Source organism: Chelonia mydas, chromosome 14, assembly GCF_015237465.2.
Source record: "Chelonia mydas isolate rCheMyd1 chromosome 14, rCheMyd1.pri.v2, whole genome shotgun sequence".
NCBI classification, from domain to species: domain Eukaryota; kingdom Metazoa; phylum Chordata; order Testudines; family Cheloniidae; genus Chelonia; species Chelonia mydas.
The window spans coordinates 15150256-15167484 of record NC_051254.2 but is presented as its reverse complement, the minus strand read 5'-3'; the positions used below and the strand labels follow the sequence as shown (position 1 = coordinate 15167484).

The 17229-nt window shown below is 45.5% G+C and overlaps 1 protein-coding gene across 10 annotated transcripts in view; it reads right to left on the bottom strand.

Moving 5' to 3' along the window:
* Positions 1 to 1904: 1904 nt before the first annotated feature.
* LLGL2 (LLGL scribble cell polarity complex component 2) overlaps positions 1905 to 17229 on the bottom strand; it is a 64284-nt gene continuing 48959 nt past the window's right edge. For 3 of the 10 annotated variants that reach the window (XM_027834675.3, XM_043527764.1, XM_037913951.2), the window contains 11 exons: positions 11578 to 11728; positions 10965 to 11081; positions 9158 to 9324; positions 7975 to 8239; positions 7094 to 7247; positions 5893 to 5933; positions 5368 to 5415; positions 4567 to 4609; positions 4288 to 4342; positions 3805 to 3866; positions 1905 to 2608 (listed from right to left, as the gene is read on the bottom strand). In XM_027834675.3, coding sequence (XP_027690476.2) covers positions 3813 to 3866; positions 4288 to 4342; positions 4567 to 4609; positions 5368 to 5415; positions 5893 to 5933; positions 7094 to 7247; positions 7975 to 8239; positions 9158 to 9324; positions 10965 to 11081; positions 11578 to 11728 — 1095 coding nt within the window. In that variant the 3' untranslated portion in view covers positions 1905 to 2608; positions 3805 to 3812. The remainder of the gene's footprint in view (positions 2609 to 3804; positions 3867 to 4287; positions 4343 to 4566; positions 4610 to 5367; positions 5416 to 5892; positions 5934 to 7093; positions 7248 to 7974; positions 8240 to 9157; positions 9325 to 10964; positions 11082 to 11577; positions 11729 to 17229) is intronic. The other 7 variants (XM_037913953.2, XM_043527765.1, XR_005227600.2 and 4 more) reach the window with 6 other exon arrangements.

The following is a 17229-nucleotide window of genomic DNA, read 5'->3' as shown; positions in this document are numbered from 1 at the left end:
GAGAGATCACTTGATCATTACCTGTTAGGTTCACTCCCGCTGGGGCACTTGGCATTGGCCACTGTCTGCAGACAGGATACTGGGCTGGATGGACCTTTGGTCTGACCCACTATGGCTTTTCTTATGTTCAGTCTTGTGGCAGGAAGGCTCTGGCACATGTGGAGTTGTGCATGGCTCTGATGAACTCTGTACTCTGCACCAGAACGAACATTGATTTTAATCTCATTTATCAACAGGCCCAAGGTGTGGCATGTGGCTTCCAGTACTGCGACATCACACTGGACCTGGGATCTGGAGTGGCCCTTGACCAGCCAGTCATTGAGATACAGATAAATCTGAATATCGTGACATCTGAGGTAAGCTGCTACCACTGACATGCATTTGGTAAACACCCTCAGTGCTGTCGCCAGCCCAAACGGCAGCACCGCAAACTGGTAGCCCACCATGACATGGAGAAAGCGTCTGTGTCCATGAAATAGCTCTATGTGGAAATATGAGTCCTTCAGGTCAAGGGCAGCATACCAGTCTCCCGGGTCCAGGGATGGAATGATGGAGGCCAGGGAGACCATGTGGAACTTCAACTTCTTGAGATATTTGTTGGTCTTGCAGGTCCAGGATGGGTCTTAGACCGCCTTTGGGATCTGAAAGTAATGGGAGAAAAACCCCTAGCCCCTGTGGTGTAGAGGGACTTCCTCCATGGCTCCTGCCTGCACCGCCTGCCAAAACAGGCTCTCGTGAGAGGGGTCCCTGAAGAGGGACGGGGAGGGAGGGAGCAGAAATAAACTGGAGGATATAATCCTGAGCCACAGTACTGAGGACCTATTGGTCTGCAGTTATAGAGGTTCAGGGAAGGAGGAAAGAGGACAAGCAGTCCAACTAGGTAGCACACTAAGGAAGCTAACAACTTTAATAACTATTTACAGGAGAAAAAGTTCACAATGAACAGTTCTGGACAGGGAGGTTTGCCAAAGCAAAGGATGTTCCAGCACCATCACTATTGGTAAGAAGGAACTGAGGGTGGGGGGAACCAGCAATGCCCCTTATACTGTGGCATACACACGCCACTCCAGAAGGTGCCAGAGCTGGTCCTCTATGGATACCACTGAGGGAAAAACTTCCGGCGCTGGTGCATGTGGCAGGCACTCACCCCTAACACGAGTGGACAAGAACAAAAGCACTCGAAAAAGCTGAGTTACTGCTTCAAACACAGGTGCTGTGCAGCTCCCAGTACCAGGAAGTCTAAACAAGTCCAGCTTCTCCTTCATAGGTCTTTTGAGTAGATTTGGAACAGTAGATCACCACATTCACCTCTTCCTTACTAACACCCACCCTCCAACAGAAGTGGAGTGGGGAAGAGATTAACAGACCAGTAATGAAAACAAGAGATCAATTTTAGCTTGATAACACATGATTTGGGATGGAGAGGAAGGGAAAGATTTCTCACAAAAGGGTTTCTCCTACTCAAAGCTTTTCCGTAAGGCTCACAGCTGGTTCGATGTACTGTACAGCCTCTTCTCTTGCCCTCCCCCCAGCCCCGTGCCCAAGCTAGTTTTCAGTACTAGCACAGGATGGTCCCCAGGATTTTCTAATTATGCTATGAATTACCATGGGATAGTGTTAGAAGTTCTTCTAGATCAGATTTCTAGGGGTGGATTCATAAGCCCCCGCAATCTGTAGGTAAAGGAGGCAAGTGTGAAGGTGAAGGCTAACAGCTCCTCCCGCTAATCGGACACAGGCACTGATCAGAATTGGTTCTTCAGCAACACTGGCCTTTCATGTCAGTTTCTCAGCAGATGCTGGTGAGAGTCCTGACGCCTGAAGCTGCACTGCTTCTATCATGCAGAGGAACGAGTCCCTGCTTTTGCGGAAGTGACAGATACTGGAGCAGACCATGACAACAAAGGTAATTGAGGGTTTTCATTTATTTCAAAAGAGCAACGTAGTGTTGAGACACAAATCAAGTTCGATTAAATTTCCTCCAATCTGAACAGCTACAAAAATAGATTCTACCCAAATCCGTAAAACCAGTTAACAGTACCGTCAAACAAACCCTAACTGGAATGCCTCATTCAAATACCAGTTACAGCAGCCACAGGGATCTAAAACGACAGATATATTATTTCATTTGTTTTGTTTTCTTAAAAAAAAGTACATTTTAAAAATATGTTTCCATTAAAACAAACACCCTTACAATTTAAAAAATTGTACAAAAAATAATCTTAAACCACTCAGAGGTAACAGTGTGTTTATTAAAACTCTGCACCCAGGGCAGTAACATTTATAATTTAAAACCCAGCCCAGTAGAAAAGAGATAATTGTGCAAACATTAAAAATAGTTACAAAGACGTACACAGAGGCTTGTGGTGCTTCAGAGCAGGCAGTCTGCTTCTAGCCTCCGTGCAAGACTCGAAGAGGAGGTGGTGGTTTCTGGTGAGGCACGAGGGGGAGAGGGAGGCAGACACACGAGTGAGTCACAGCTCTTTCTCCTGCTGTACAGGGAGAAGTAGAGGCCTCCCCTCCATGGGACTGCTTTCCCAGTCAGTAGTGTTATGGCACTCAATCCAATGCCAGGATATCACAGCGGCTTTGCTGAGGTCTGATCATTCTGCTTAGGGAAAGAATATGCAGCACCATATTAGGATCATTCTGGACAGATAACTCCTCCACACCTCCAACCCCCTCCCGATTCAGGAACATATTGGGTATAAAGTTTGTGGAGCTCATCCCAGTCTGATCTTTGGTCTGGGGTTCACATCAGTGCTCACAAGATCAACTCACATCCCTATGGAAACCCCAGTAACAGGCCTTATGCCCTGGCTGCCAGACACTCCCTTAGAGAAAAGACAGGCAGCCTGCACGTCCACGTCAGACAAGTTGGTTTATCCCTCGGGCTAGACATACATACCCTGTAAGGTGTTTTTTCCCCATGGCCGTGCTGAATGCAGCACAAGCAGCTATGCTATAGTGTAGGCCTGCCATAGCTTAGCCTGCTCATGGTTTATTACAAAGAGGTGAAGAGGGGAGTGACATACAAAGGAGTTCTACATGCCCCAATGCTCCGAGAGCCCTTCTCTGCCAACAGCTCTCCCCAGAGGAACCCACAGCAAATTTCAACAGCTTAAAATGCAAGACAGGTTTTAGGAGGAGCTTGTGTCACTCCATCCAGGACTGGGGCAGCACTTGTTTGTTCAGGTGGCACCCATGCTGCTCAAACACTGAGACATATCAGGCAGCCAGTAGGCTCCCATCCAGTCAGATGAGGTGATCTGTAGAGCAGTGACTCTCAACCTTTCCAAACAACTGTACCCTTCCAGGAGTCTGATTTGTCACGTGTACCCCAAGTTTCACCTCACTTTATTTGCTTACAAAAAAAATCAGACAAATTTACAAGTGTCACAGCACAATACTATTGAAAAATTGCTGACTTTCTCATTGCTACCATATAATTATAAAATAAATCAACTGGAATATAAATCGTGGACTTACATTTCAGTGTATAGTATACAGAGCAGTATAAACAAGTCAGTGTCTGTATGAAATTTTAGTTTGTACTGACTTTGCTAGTGCTTTTTATGTACCGGTTATAAAACTAGGCCAATATCTAGAGGAGTTGATGTACCCCCTGTAAGAGCTCTGCGTACCCCCTGGGGTACAAGTACTCCTGGTTGAGAGCCACTGCTGAAGAGCACCGCACTTCGGAGTGCCATGTAAACATAAAACACCAGATTGTTAGGAATGCCGACCCTTCACTTCTTGCCTCATGTTGCTGCACCAGAGCCTGGAAATACCCTTGGCTTCACTTACCTCCTCCATTACTTAGTCCATGTCCGACGTGAATTCTTCTTGAATTTCTCTCTCCATAGCTCCTGCAATGACAAGGGAGCAAAGTCCATCAGTGCAATGCAATCACCCTATCTGGATAGATACATGCAGGTGTGTCAGGCAGTCACTCATCCTCTCCGCAGATCCTTGGAAACCCTGGGTTTCCCATCCCACCAAGCACTAAAGTATTTTGCATCAATTGTAACATCAGTCATTCATCTGCACTTCTGTAGCCCGTCACCTGAACAGCTCAAAGTGTTCTGTGGACAGGAGTTAAAGCCCAGCACCCATGAGGTAACTTATTGCCTATGTGTAGAGATAGGGAATTGGAGCAGAAAGATACATGTCCAAGTTACAGTCAGTGCAGAGCCAGGATTAGATCCCTAGAGTTCCTGTCCCAAGTCCCATCTTCAGCCAACTAAGCCCATGTGGCCTGCCCATAGATTAATGTGGGTTGATTTGAACCTGTATGCGAGTACTCAGAGTCCTGCTCCTTTGGGATATGGAAATGTGATCGCTTCTGTTTCGCCAAGAGAAAGAGACAAAGGATTATTCATAAAAACTCAAGGGAATTGGTTCTTGTGTAGAAAAAGTTTCTCTCTGGACCAGTTTTCTACACACACATTTGATCAGTTGCTAGTGCTTCACTGCAACAATATCTGCCATTGTGCTGGATAGTCTCCCCGTTTTCCCACCTTTACCAACCCACCAGGGAGAAGGGAAGGCTGGTCACAGGGTACTCACCTTCTCTCCCCCTCCAGTGTACTTTGGATCTCCTTCAGAACTTCTGGAAAACAAACCGTTAAAGAGCAGTGAGAAGTGGGAGCAGATGGGCAAGGTCCTCTGCTTGAATCAGTAAACATTTACAGTGACATTAAGAGCTTGATTGCACATGCTACTTCTGCTGCACCTCATTTCAGAATGGCCTTTAAAACCTGCCTTCCTGCCTCCTCCATGACTGTCAGACCTTTAAATATCACTGCCTCTTCTGCAGTACTAGTCTCTGACAGAACTATAAAACTCTGGCTAAGGGGCTGGTGCACAGCAGTGAAGCAGCGTCTCCAGAGGAAGTGCTGCCAGCACCAACATGCTAGCAGTCCAGGAAGACAGCCAGTTCCAGCCGGCCCTTCGTTCTTGGGTACTGCTGGAAAGTGACGTTCCTTGTGTATATTAAGGCTAGGTAACGATAGAAGCAGGTAGGCAGCTATGTGGAGCTTTCTCATCTCCCTTCCTTAGGACACTCCCATCCTCACCAATCCATGAAATAAAGCTGGTACGGATCTTTAGGGAGAGGGACTATCTTTCTGTTGTGTTTGCCCAGCACCTAGCCCAATGGGGTCCTGGTTCATGACTGGGGCTCCTAGAGGCTATAGTAATGCAAATGAATAATTCTGTTCTGGCATTATGTACTTTCTGGAGTTGCAACAGTCTATTGTAACCAGGAGGATGAACATGCCTCCACCGGAGAAGGCTACCTATCACCCCTCTTCCCCTCACCAACCAGTGCAGCTGCCCCTCCAGCAGCTCCAGTTGTCTCTCACTCACTTTCATCATTGAGTAAGGCATGTTCCATCAACCTCCCAGACTTCCTCTCTGAAAGGCAGAAAACAAGTTGACGTCCAGCTACTTTTCATGTTCTATGCACTTAGAACACTACAGGGATAGGCACTATGGGAAACGTCACAAATATAAAAGAGGTGGATACTTAAGCCCAGTTTGGCTCGTTCTAGAGACGGCATCACAGCAAAGTGCTCATTAAATGGTAAAAGACTCCACACTCGCACCCACAATCCCTTCTTCCGAGCACGACTGGGCTTCCCTTTCTAAAAACAGTCCAAGATCAGCCTGTTGTAGAACCAGAACCCGTCACGTCCAGGTCACCAGAAGGTTCTGCCCCTGTAGCCTTAGTCTGAGATGACTACTTCTCACAAAGAGAACAATCTCCCCTCTTCCCAACACTACAGCTCCTCACCCCTTTTCTTTGAAGAAAATATTACCACCAACCGCAAAGGCTTAAAAAATGTTTATACATGTCACAAACTTAAATACATAAGTTTGTTGCCTGCTTACCATCATCTTCTCCGGGGTCACCAGAACTCCTGCCTGATTCCCTGGGGAAGAAGGTAAAAAACACAAAATAAAACACATGTATTAGAGGGGCAAGTAGATTCTTGTACATACCTGGCAGATCAGACAAGGAAAGATTCCTCTGGGTCAATCAGAGCATGCATGCGAATGCAGAGAGGTATCCTGAGCAAGCAGCTGAGAGAAGCATTAGGATGGTGGGTGATAGGGAAGTTCCCCAACACCCCTCTCCCCCCACAGGGGACTTGCACCAAAACACACCACCTCTAGGGAAGATCTGCTTCCACAAGGAAGAACATCAGGGTTCAAACTACAAAGCAACAGTCCAGTCTGCTACATAATAGACTGCAAACAAGTAATATGACAAAGTGCAAATGGGTGGAGAGGTGGGAAGTTGCATGCAATACCCTCAAAAGATGTCACTCTTAGTAAGTTGGCAGTGGGAAATGTAAGACAGCTGGTAGGGAAAAGACCAGGGAGAAAGTTACATTGCCTCATGCAGCAGGACTGGAATCCTCCTAGTCCCACAGGACCCGCTGCATTAATAGCGGGAGCAGGATTGAAGAACAGTCCCGCGCAGGGCTCTACATCATGGCAATCAGTTTGGAGTGATATTAACAGTCTCCAAAGGAAGCCCTGTCCAGTCCTTTTTGGAAAGAAAAGGTTCTCTGGCTCCACAAGATAATATATCACAGTGAGCTTGGAGGGGGAGGAGGGCAGAAAAGAACATATAGAACTCACAGTAGCATGGTCCTGTCTAGATCAAACCTGGGCAGAGGTGAAAGTAAGCCGGTACAGTCCAGTATGCCGTGCCGGACCAGACCAGACCAGCTTCCCCAGGCTGACAATTTAAATGGCCCAGGTCTCCCTGCAGCAGCAGGAGCCCTGGGCCCTTTAAATCGCCCCTGAGCCCTGAGGCTCCCAGCCTCCTCTGCAGCTGGGAGCTCCAGGGGTGCTCCGAGCCGCAGCCCTGAGGCCTTTAAATCTTTAAAGACCCCGCCTCTTCCGGTTGAGGCCACGCCCCCACTCAGGACTCCAGCATACTGGTAAATCCTTTAAGTTACTTTCACCCCTGAACCAGGGAGACTAGATTTGGAAGTAGAACACCCTTCAAACACAAGCCATAATGGAAAAGCTAATGAGAGAGGTAAGGTGCTCCTACAGAGAGCTTTTTAGCTTGTCCTACCTGGATTTTCTTGTAGCCTTCTCCATGCCAGCTTTGTTGTGCAAGTAGTTGTTGCCTGTAATTTCTGGTGTATCCACAACGCATCGGGGCTCAACCAACCATTTGGTAGACAGGGAGAACCTCTCAAACTCTGATGGTGAGATCAGATAAAAACCTAGAGGGGAAAACGTAAAGGGTGTTTGGTTCACAAAAGAATGCATGCTCAGGAGCCAGAATCCAGAATCACAGTCCAAAGGGAAATGAGAGCTAAATATATTCTACTCTCCACAGAAAAGGCATCTTGTTTGTACTTCCTCCAAACCAATGCACTGGGGCTTTGGAGAAGAGTATTGCACCTGCCTCATTAAGGGGTCAACCCAGCAATTGAACAACTGATGATTGCTTTGTTCTCTTTTTAAAGCTGTGCAACACGTGTCCGAGACCCTGCAGTTTGAGAGTTTTCAGCTACAACCCCCAGGACAAGAACCTGAGCAGCACCTTCTCTTTCCATAATTACACTATGGGTTAGTTCCCTTCCTTTTGGAGATGTGAAAGGGGAAAGTGAGTGGCTTGGGAGGAGCTCTTCCACAGATGCCAGTTTGAAGTGACAGCATTGTGCACCAGTGACAGGAAGAGCTATCCAGCAGCCTAGGAAGATGCCAAAATACAGAGATGTCTTATTTTGAGGCCTGAGAAGAAATATGGAACACAACAGACACCACCCTCTACAGTGAGGTGAGTTAGCCCCTGATGTCTTTGGATCTGAATGGCTACAAAGAGGATTCAACATGCTCCTTATGGAAGCAAAACCAATGCGAAGTTTAAAGAACAGTGAAACAAGGGTTCAGAAGACATGGCAGAGGCAGGTGATCTAGGGGAGCTTACGCTGTTTGTGCCATTACCTTGGCCATATTTGGTGAAGACACAGGAAGCAATGCCACTCACATCTTCCTTACGGATACAGGGGTAGCGGATCTGTAACTTGAGGAAGGGCAGAGAGATGATCTGAATGTCTCCCAGGTTAGTGAGGATGGCCAGGTCATTTTCACTATAATCATCAGTCTTGCAGCTGCCAAAGTTAGCGACTGTCACCTTTCGTACCCTACAGCCTTCCAGAGCGGTCAGTTTGAACTTCAGTTTGGAGCTAACCTTGGGCAGCGTGAATACCTGCCAGGAGAAAAAAAAGCCACATAACACACCTCCACGCTGTACACTGCCAACAACCCCAGCTCAGGAATGGTGCTGCTCCCTCCTGCTTTAACAAAGCCTTGATTCATTAGGGAACCTTTGCCCAACAGCATGCACAGAAATGAAGGTCTGAATCTGCCTTCCTGCTTAAAATGAGGCCTGGATATCATGGGATACTGAACAGGCATAATTGTAGCCAGCCATGGTCTCAACTTCAGGGCCTGTTCCTGCTCTCACTCAAGTCAATGGGAACTTTGCCACTGACATCACTGGAAGAAAATGTAATGCTTCAAATCGCAGACCCTCATTACGACTTATCTCTTGTCCTCTCAAACCCCTTCCCCTCCAGCCACAAAGGATATCCACAGGGAAAAACTGGGATGAACCCAACAGCCCACTCTACCACATTAAAACGACAAGGAGATCCCCGATAAATTATTCCTAGAGTCTCCTTCCTTAAACCAGTCATGGTTATGTAGCTATTTGGCAAAAGCAGTGAGGACAATTTTTGAACACTTGCCAATTCTCAGTGTCCTTTTTAAAGAGTCATGTCCCCTAAACTATAATCTGCAGAATCTAAAGCTTCTCCCAATGGCCAATTACTGCAGCTGTCAAAGAGTTTTAAATCAATCTACAAACATTCCTATATTCTCCATCTGCATTATAGTAAACTCCCACTTCCACTTGTCCATTTCATGTGCCAGTACTGCCCTGACACCAAGTGTATGTTCTGTGGGGCAGGGAGAGTCTTCATTTGTCTGTATGGTGCCAAGCACAAGGGAGCCTGATCCTAGACTGCAGTTCCTAAGAGCTACTGTAATCCATCCCTAGGAGTACAGATCAATACCTTAAAAAAGGGAATTTATATCAGACGAGATGCATGTGGACTGTATTTACCTTAAACTGCTCTTCAGACACCACAAGAAGTTGATGGCTGCCTTGCATATCAGGACTTTTAGAAAGGTCATGTGCTACTTCTAGCGGCTCTGGGAGGGGCGTGCCATGCCCATCCAAGACAAGTATCCCCACAACAGGAGCCCTGTGCATCAGCTGAATTTCCTTGGCTAGACAGACAAGATGTGGAGAAGGGTGAGAAAACAGACTGATATGATACCAGCCGAGAGGATGTGACAAGCATAGTGTTAGAACTCTCACACGTCCTCTTGAAATGAGACAATGCTGCATTTCTACACCCCATTAGAGTCTTCCATCTAGCAGATTTTTATTTTTTATTTTATTTTATTTATTTATTTATTTTTACAAGAGACCCCTATATGGCTCTTTGTGTTTGCTTCCTTTGCTTAAGCACCAGCACCAGTATCTGTAGAAATGTTAGTTAACTGCTTGCCCTAAAGCCATGATTCTAGAAATGACACTTTACCAAGAGTAGTTTCTAAAGCATTTTGATCAGCCATGTTAAAGCCATCCTAGGCTAGAATATGCGTCTAATAATTCAACTGCTTTCATACTGTGTGATCAAACAGCTTTAGAATCCAGTTTAACTAGAATGGGCATTTAAACTGAATTCAAACATTGTTTCCAAATTCCAACTGACAAGAGTTTAAGAAATGTATAAATGGATTAGGCTGTTATTGTAGGTTTCCGCAAAGCACCCATCAATATGTTGTCTGAGACTACTACTGATACGCACCCATCCAAGCAAGTGGTATTTGAAGCAGGAATAATTAAATGATGCTGGTCACCTAATGTACTTTTGCTCCGAACCAACATCTCCTGGATTAACACCACAGGCAAAAGCACACAATGGTGATACAGTCGTTTTCAAAACAGTCACAGTTAGTGTATGGAAGTTCCAAAGAGTCACCTTTTAGAGATAATTTTAGGCAAAGTCCATGGACGACTCTGGCCTATAAAGTAGGGTCTTTGCCTCCTAACTAAGTGCACAAGGTCAAATGAGTTTTAAATGAGCAAGACAGCAGATTCCCACTGTTGCCGTGTTGGATAGAACTGGCTCATTTTAACCGATACACATGTACTATTAATGGTGGAGCGAAAGGATATAATGGGCCCCCCATCAGAATGATAAACTAGAAAGTGAGGGGTGGGGGCGAGAAAACGTCTTGTTGGCAGAGTTCAGTGGCCGAGTATAGGGGCAGTGCCTTCACCAGCAGCTTAATGGGAATGAAAACTAAAGAGGTTCAGGGGACAGTAGAACCCATTTACAGTAGAACCTCAGAGTTATGAACACCAGAGTTACGAACTGACCGGTCAACCACACACCTCATTTGGAACCAGAAGTACACAATCAGGCAGCAGCAGAGACCAAAAAAAAAAAAAAAGCAAATACAGTACAGTACAGTTCTGTGTTACATGTAAACTACTAAAATAAAAGGGAAAGCAGCATTTTTCTTCTGCATTGTAAAGTTTCAAAGTTGTATTAAGTCAATGTTCAGTGGTAAACTTTTGAATGAACCACCATAATGTTTTGTTCAGAGTTACGAACAATCTCCATTCCCAAGGTGTTCATAACTGAGGTTCTACTGTATAATCAAAAGCTGAACTCCGAGCTACTATTGGTCAAAACGTAATCCGATCTCTCCTCCTGGCCAACCATAATGTTTCCAAGTCATCTTGCTCTCCATTTATAACTAACAGCTTTGCAGCTTTCTAGCAGTACATAACAGCAGCCCCTCTGATCCCATTAGGGTTGTTTCACAAGTTCCCACTAGTGAGTGATACTCACCCTGCTCTGCCTTGACAGGCTCATCCATCCTTCTCTCCGCTGGTGGAACACGCAAACAGAACGCATAGACCGTGCCTCCATTGGTGCCTGCCCACAAGGAGGGGCAGTGGCGAGAACCTGGACCAGGGATAAAGCCCATGAGCAGGGTGTCTCTCCAGGAACTTTCAAACGTGATGGAATGGTTCTACTGTCTGTATGCAAATGTGTATGCTCACACTAACCCAAGCACATACGTGATGAGAGGGAAATTCAAATGTAGTATCAGTTTGGTATCTGATGCAGGATTAAGAGGAACCACATCCTCTCCTCGTCAGGGGATTGACTTTTGGCAGTCAGAGGTGAAGAGACTATGAATTGTGTTTAAGGCCAAAGAAGCTTCATCCTATTTGAAAACCACATACTTCAAATTCTCCCCCAAGAAGGTGAACTTGTTTAGTCATGGGTCAATCAGCAGCTGGCAGCGATCATACAGAACAGCTCTGCTCTCACTCATTTACTTTGGCTCTAGACTGAATAGTTTCAGTGCTACAGGGAGTACACCAAGGGAGTGCTGGGTCTATAATCTAGACGAACATAGTGCAGAGCGTGGCAGCGGAGAGCTCCTTCTACTCACTGTCTCTCAAAAAGGTGTCTGCGAAGTACAAGGTGCGCACAAAGCCAGTAAAGGAATCTTCTGCGGACCGCGCTTCGATCTTCCTCTGGATTGGAGCCAGTTCCATCTCCTGTAATGCATCTTGGTCAAACCTGGAATTCGCCTCTTGCACCTTCACATGAAGAACAGAGGGGATGAGGCAAGTTCTCTCAGACATAACATTTCTCTTTCCTCCTCCTCAACAATCCCTTCTAGCATAGGAGAGGCAGCAAGTAGGGATTAACAGATGCTGGTAAATTAAGGTTACTTACTTGTAACCCAAGTTCTTCAAAATGGACTCTGCATATTCACACTAGCAGGATGTTCCAGCCCAGGCCTGTGCATCCCATAAGTGTGAATGTGCAGAAGCTATTCAGTCTACCTGAATCCTACAGAAAGATGAGAATTACATTTTCATTTCCTTAACTCCCTCCTGCATATTCAAAGAAAACTGCATTTCTCCAACACTGGCCACTTTTGCTAGTGCAATAGGCTGAGCAGAGGGAGCACTGGACTTCCATTTTTGCTTGTGTTGTTGTAGCTGTATTGGTCCCAGGATATGAAAGAAACCAGCTGGGGGAGGTAATATCTCATTAGATCAACTTCCATTGGTGAAGTTTTATTGGACCAACCTCTATTGAGAAGACAAGCTATACAGCCCCTGAAATCCAACCACCAAATAGTGACCAAGCCAGCAGACAAAGGGGATGACATCATAATCCTCAACCATGACGTCTACATAAACAAGGCCAACTGACGACGCTGACACCACTTCCCATAAAGAACTCAAAGACAACCCCACACCACAATTCACATAGGATTTTAAGGATATCATCAAATCCTTCCCCAGACAACTCCAAGAGAAACACTACCACCTCATCCCCCATGAACACATGCCAGGGATCTTATACATGCCTCCCAAGAAACACAAACAAGGGAACCCAGGCAGACCCAACATATCTGGCCATGGCGCTCTTACTCAGGAAATATCAGGACTCATAGAAACCATCCTCAAACCACTTGTTAGGATATAGATATTCAGGCCTGTCTGTAAAGGCCTGTACTTTAAGAATTTAGGGGTATTCTTATTACTTGGCTAGTTAGAGGTATAAAAGAAAGAATCAAAATCACTGTCTGCTGGTGTAAGGGCCGTCTCTTACTGTGACAGTTTGAGGCCCTGTGCTTAGGCTAAGGCCTTTGGCTAAGCAGCAGAGGCAGCCATAAGCCAGGAAGCGAACAGTCACATCCTCACATTCCAAACTAGCCACATTGAAAGAAGGTGCTATTGGGCTGTTAGGAATACAATCCTGTCCTGAATACAATCCTGTCCTGATAATTCCTATCACCTCCAAAGAAAGGGAAGTGCCTAGAAAATGTAAAAGGAAACTTAGTTTGATAGCATCCTGTCTGGCAAGAACTCACTTATCAATAGCTGGGATGTGAAATCCTCACTTCTGTATTGTTTTGTCATTAGAGTTCCCACTTTGCTATTGTTTGTCTGTATAATCTCTGTCTGGTTCTGTGATTGTTCCTGTCTGCTGTATAATTAATTTTGCTGGGTGTAAACTAATTAAGGTGGTGGGATATAATTGGTTACATAATCATGTTACAATATGTTAGGATTGGTTAGTTAAATTTCAGGAAAAGGATTGGTTAAGGTATAGCTAAGCAGAACTCAAGTTTTACTATATAATCTGTAGTCAATGAGGAAGTGAGGGGGCGTGGGTGGGTGGGAGGGAGGGGGCGTGGGTGGGAGATGGGAACAGGGAATGGGGGTAAGGAAATTGGAATCATGTTTTGCTAAAGGGGGAGATGGGAACAGGGAATGGGAGTGGGGAAACTGGAATCCTGTTTTGCTAAGGGCAGGAATGGGAACAGGGACACAGGTGTAAGGCTCTGTGGTGTCAGAGCTGGGAAGGAGGATACTAAGGAAGGAAACTGGAATCATGCTTGCTGGAAGTTCACCCCAATAAACATCGAATTGTTTGCACCTTTGGACTTCGGGTATTGTTGCTCTCTGTTCATGCGAGAAGGACCAGGGAAGTGAGTGGGTGAAGGAATAAGCCCCCTAACACCACTCACCACACAAAGGGCCAGCTTCCTCCAGGACATAACCTACTTCCTCCACAAACACCACAACACCAACAAGCTCTCTCAGAACATCATATTGGCCAACGGATATCACTTCCCTATACACCAACAACCCTCATGATGACGACATCACTGTCTGCCTCAAATATCTACAAGAAAATGGACAACACTCAGATATCCACCCCAAAAACATTGCCAAACTCATCCATTTCATCCTCACCCATAACAACTTTATATTCAACAAAAAACAATTTGTCCAAACCATGCAAACAGCCATGGGTACTAGGATGGTTCCCCAATATGCCAACCTCTTCATAGGCCACCTTGAGGAAGAATTTCTGGACCATGCTCCACAAAACCAATGACAAACCTGAGATACATTGATGATATTTTCATCTGCTGGACAGATGACCTAAACTCCCTCAGATTTCCACCACAACTTGAACTACCACCACCCATCCATCAAACTCTACAATGCTCCCGCACCAGCATCAACTTCCTGAACACCACTATCAGCTTCAACAGAACCCTCTCGCAGATCCCACAACCAATCCAGATACGCCAAGAAATCAATTATCTACAGCCAGGCACTCAGATACCACAGAATATGCTCTGAGGAGAAAATCCAGGATACACATGTTAACACACTTAAAATCACCCTCACCAAACTTCTTTATCAGAGAAGTAGATCACACCATGGAACAGGGTAACCCTAATTCCCTGAGAGCACCTGCTTCAATTTAGAAAAAAAGCCACTGACTGCACATCCCTAGTTATCACATACCAACCCATACTGGAACCCATATGGGGTATCAAATAATTGCCACTCATACTTGATGGGGACCACATCCTAAAAAAAAAAAATCTTTCCCAAACCCCCTTTTCTGACCTTCAAACAACTCATCAGAAGCAAGCTCCTCACAGACCAGAATACACCAACTCAAACCAGTACCAGACACTGCCTTAACATATGCAAAACCTGCAGTCTTATATTCACTGCTATAATGATCAATACCCCACAAAACACACCTTTCAAGATCCACGGTGCCTACACATGCCTATCACATGTGGTGCACCTTATCTGGTGAATCAAATGCCCCAACAACTATGTGGGTGAAACAAGACAATCACTATGCTCTCGAATGACCTCGGATAAACGACAAAAATCATCATCATCATATCTGAGAGTGAATACTTTTCACAAAATGAACACTCCATATCTGGCCTCTCAGTTCAATTTGTCAAAGGAAACCTGCACAACACCTTGAAAGACAAGCCTGGGAGTTTAAATTCATAACTCTGCTGGACACCAAAAATCATGGACTCAGTAGCGAACCTGGCTTTCTATCTCATTACAACAATCTGTAACTCATTAACTCTTTGTTCTATGACTGCAGAAGTATTAATTGCGTACGTCATTTTAAATGGTTTCTTGCAAAAGTTAACTCCTTATACTTAACAATCTGTTCCACCTTGTGTTAGCTGTGACACTGATGATCTTTCCCAGACCTGAAGAAGAGCTCTGTGGAGCTTGAAAGCTTGTCCCTCTCACCAACAGAAACTGGTCCAATAAAAGCGATTACCTCAGTTACCTTGTCTCTCAAAGACATCAAGTAGTTACCTTTAGAGAGAGTCTTCCTCTCTAGAGGGGAATTTAACTTTGGGTATAAAGCCTCCCTCAATCTCCCCTGGAAGATTTCTCATCCCCTACACTATCTCTTTATAGTGTAGGGGAGGAGAAAGGCAGTGGCAAGCAAGTGAAGGAAAATGCCCAACTTTGGTCCTTGACGAATTTCTATATTTTATTAATATTTTTATTTCAACTCCGGACAGAGCGTTTTGCCAGATAAAGATCCAAAACAGAGATAGTCAAGTGTTCTATATCTTATAGTTACTCCGGGGGGAATTCTGCACCACTGTGTGTGCACATAATTAATGAGCCACACATTTTTTTTCCCGCAAGAAAAGAAACTGCAGTTCCACCTTTCACCCACCAGAAAGAGCTGTGGTGATAGAACAGAGTAGGACGTCCCAGCAAGTAAGGGAAGAGAAAGAGCCTGTCTTCTTCACAGTGCCTGTTGGGCCAGGTCAAGAGACGGGCTGTAGGGAGACAGACAGTGTGGGGCTGCAGGGCGGGGGCGGGGGATGGGGGGGTGTTGTCAGATGGGCTCATAAGGGCTAGTCAGGAGGAGAGACTGGGGCAGGGGCTGAGCGGGAGTGGAGGTGCAGGGCCACATGGAGACAGGGGTGACTGAATGGGGGCACAGAGACACATGGGGACAGTGGGAGGGGGTGCAGGACCACATGGAGATGGGTTAGGGTGTCTGAGTGGGGGTGGAGGAACACATGGGGACAGGAGGTGCAAGGACACATGGGGGTACAGGGACACATGTGCCTGACTGAATGGGAGAGGCTGGGGTTAGCAAGGGTCTACATGGGGGAAAGCTTCTTAACAATCCCTTCCCATCCCCCCACAAAACCTATTCCATACTTTTCCCACCCATACCAAACAATCCTCCAAGTTCACACCCAGCAATTACTTCCCTCTCCCTCAGCTCCTCCATTACCCCCGACTCCCCCCCAAGCCTTTGCACTGCTTCTCAGGGGTGCAGGAAATATGGTTCCTTATTGTAGTTTAAATTATTTATTACTCAGTTCTATACTAATATGCTTAGTAAGGAATCTATTTGTCAAAAAACATTTCCTGAATCTTTTTTTCTGTATTGTTACAGAAATACTTGCTGACTGGTATTTTGAAATAAATGACCAAAAATAACTGAAACTGGTATGATTATACTGTGTTATTTTGACAAATAAAATATACAGAATTTGAAAATATTGCGTGCAGAATTTTTAATTTTTTTGGCACGGAATTCCCCCAGGAGTAAATAGTTACCAATGTTAGGAGTGACAAGACTGAGGCCGGGTACACTACAGAGTTAGGTTGATGCAAGGCAACTTACGTTGACCTAACTATGTAAGTGTCTACACTAAAATTTCGCTCCCGCCGATGTAACTGCCCTGCTATGCCAACTTATCTTCACCTTCATGAGAGGCATAGAGTCAACGTCGATGTAGTTAGGGTGACTCAGTATCAGTATAGACACTGCGTTGATTATATAGACTGTTACCAGCTTTCAACAGCTATCCCACAATGCCCCGTACTGACAGTACAATTGACACAGGGACTCCTGGTGAGGATGCGCACTGTCAACACTAGGAGCTAAGTGTAGAACGCACAATTACTGTGGCGGCTATATGCCGACCTAAGTTAGGTCAACTTAATTCTGCAGGCTTGCCCTGTGTGCAGGCTATTATGTCAAGCTGCAATTTGTCCAGTAAGGGGAAGTCTACACTACAAAAATAAGTTGACCTGAGTTATGTCGACGTACAGCCACCGCAGAATTGAACTGGTTTTACACGTCCATATTGTGCTCTTTCTGATCATAGTGCATGTCCTCACCAGGAGCGAGTGCACCAATTTAACTGCCAATGTGGGACATTGTGGGATGGTATCTGAAAGGCAGCAACAGTCGATATAAC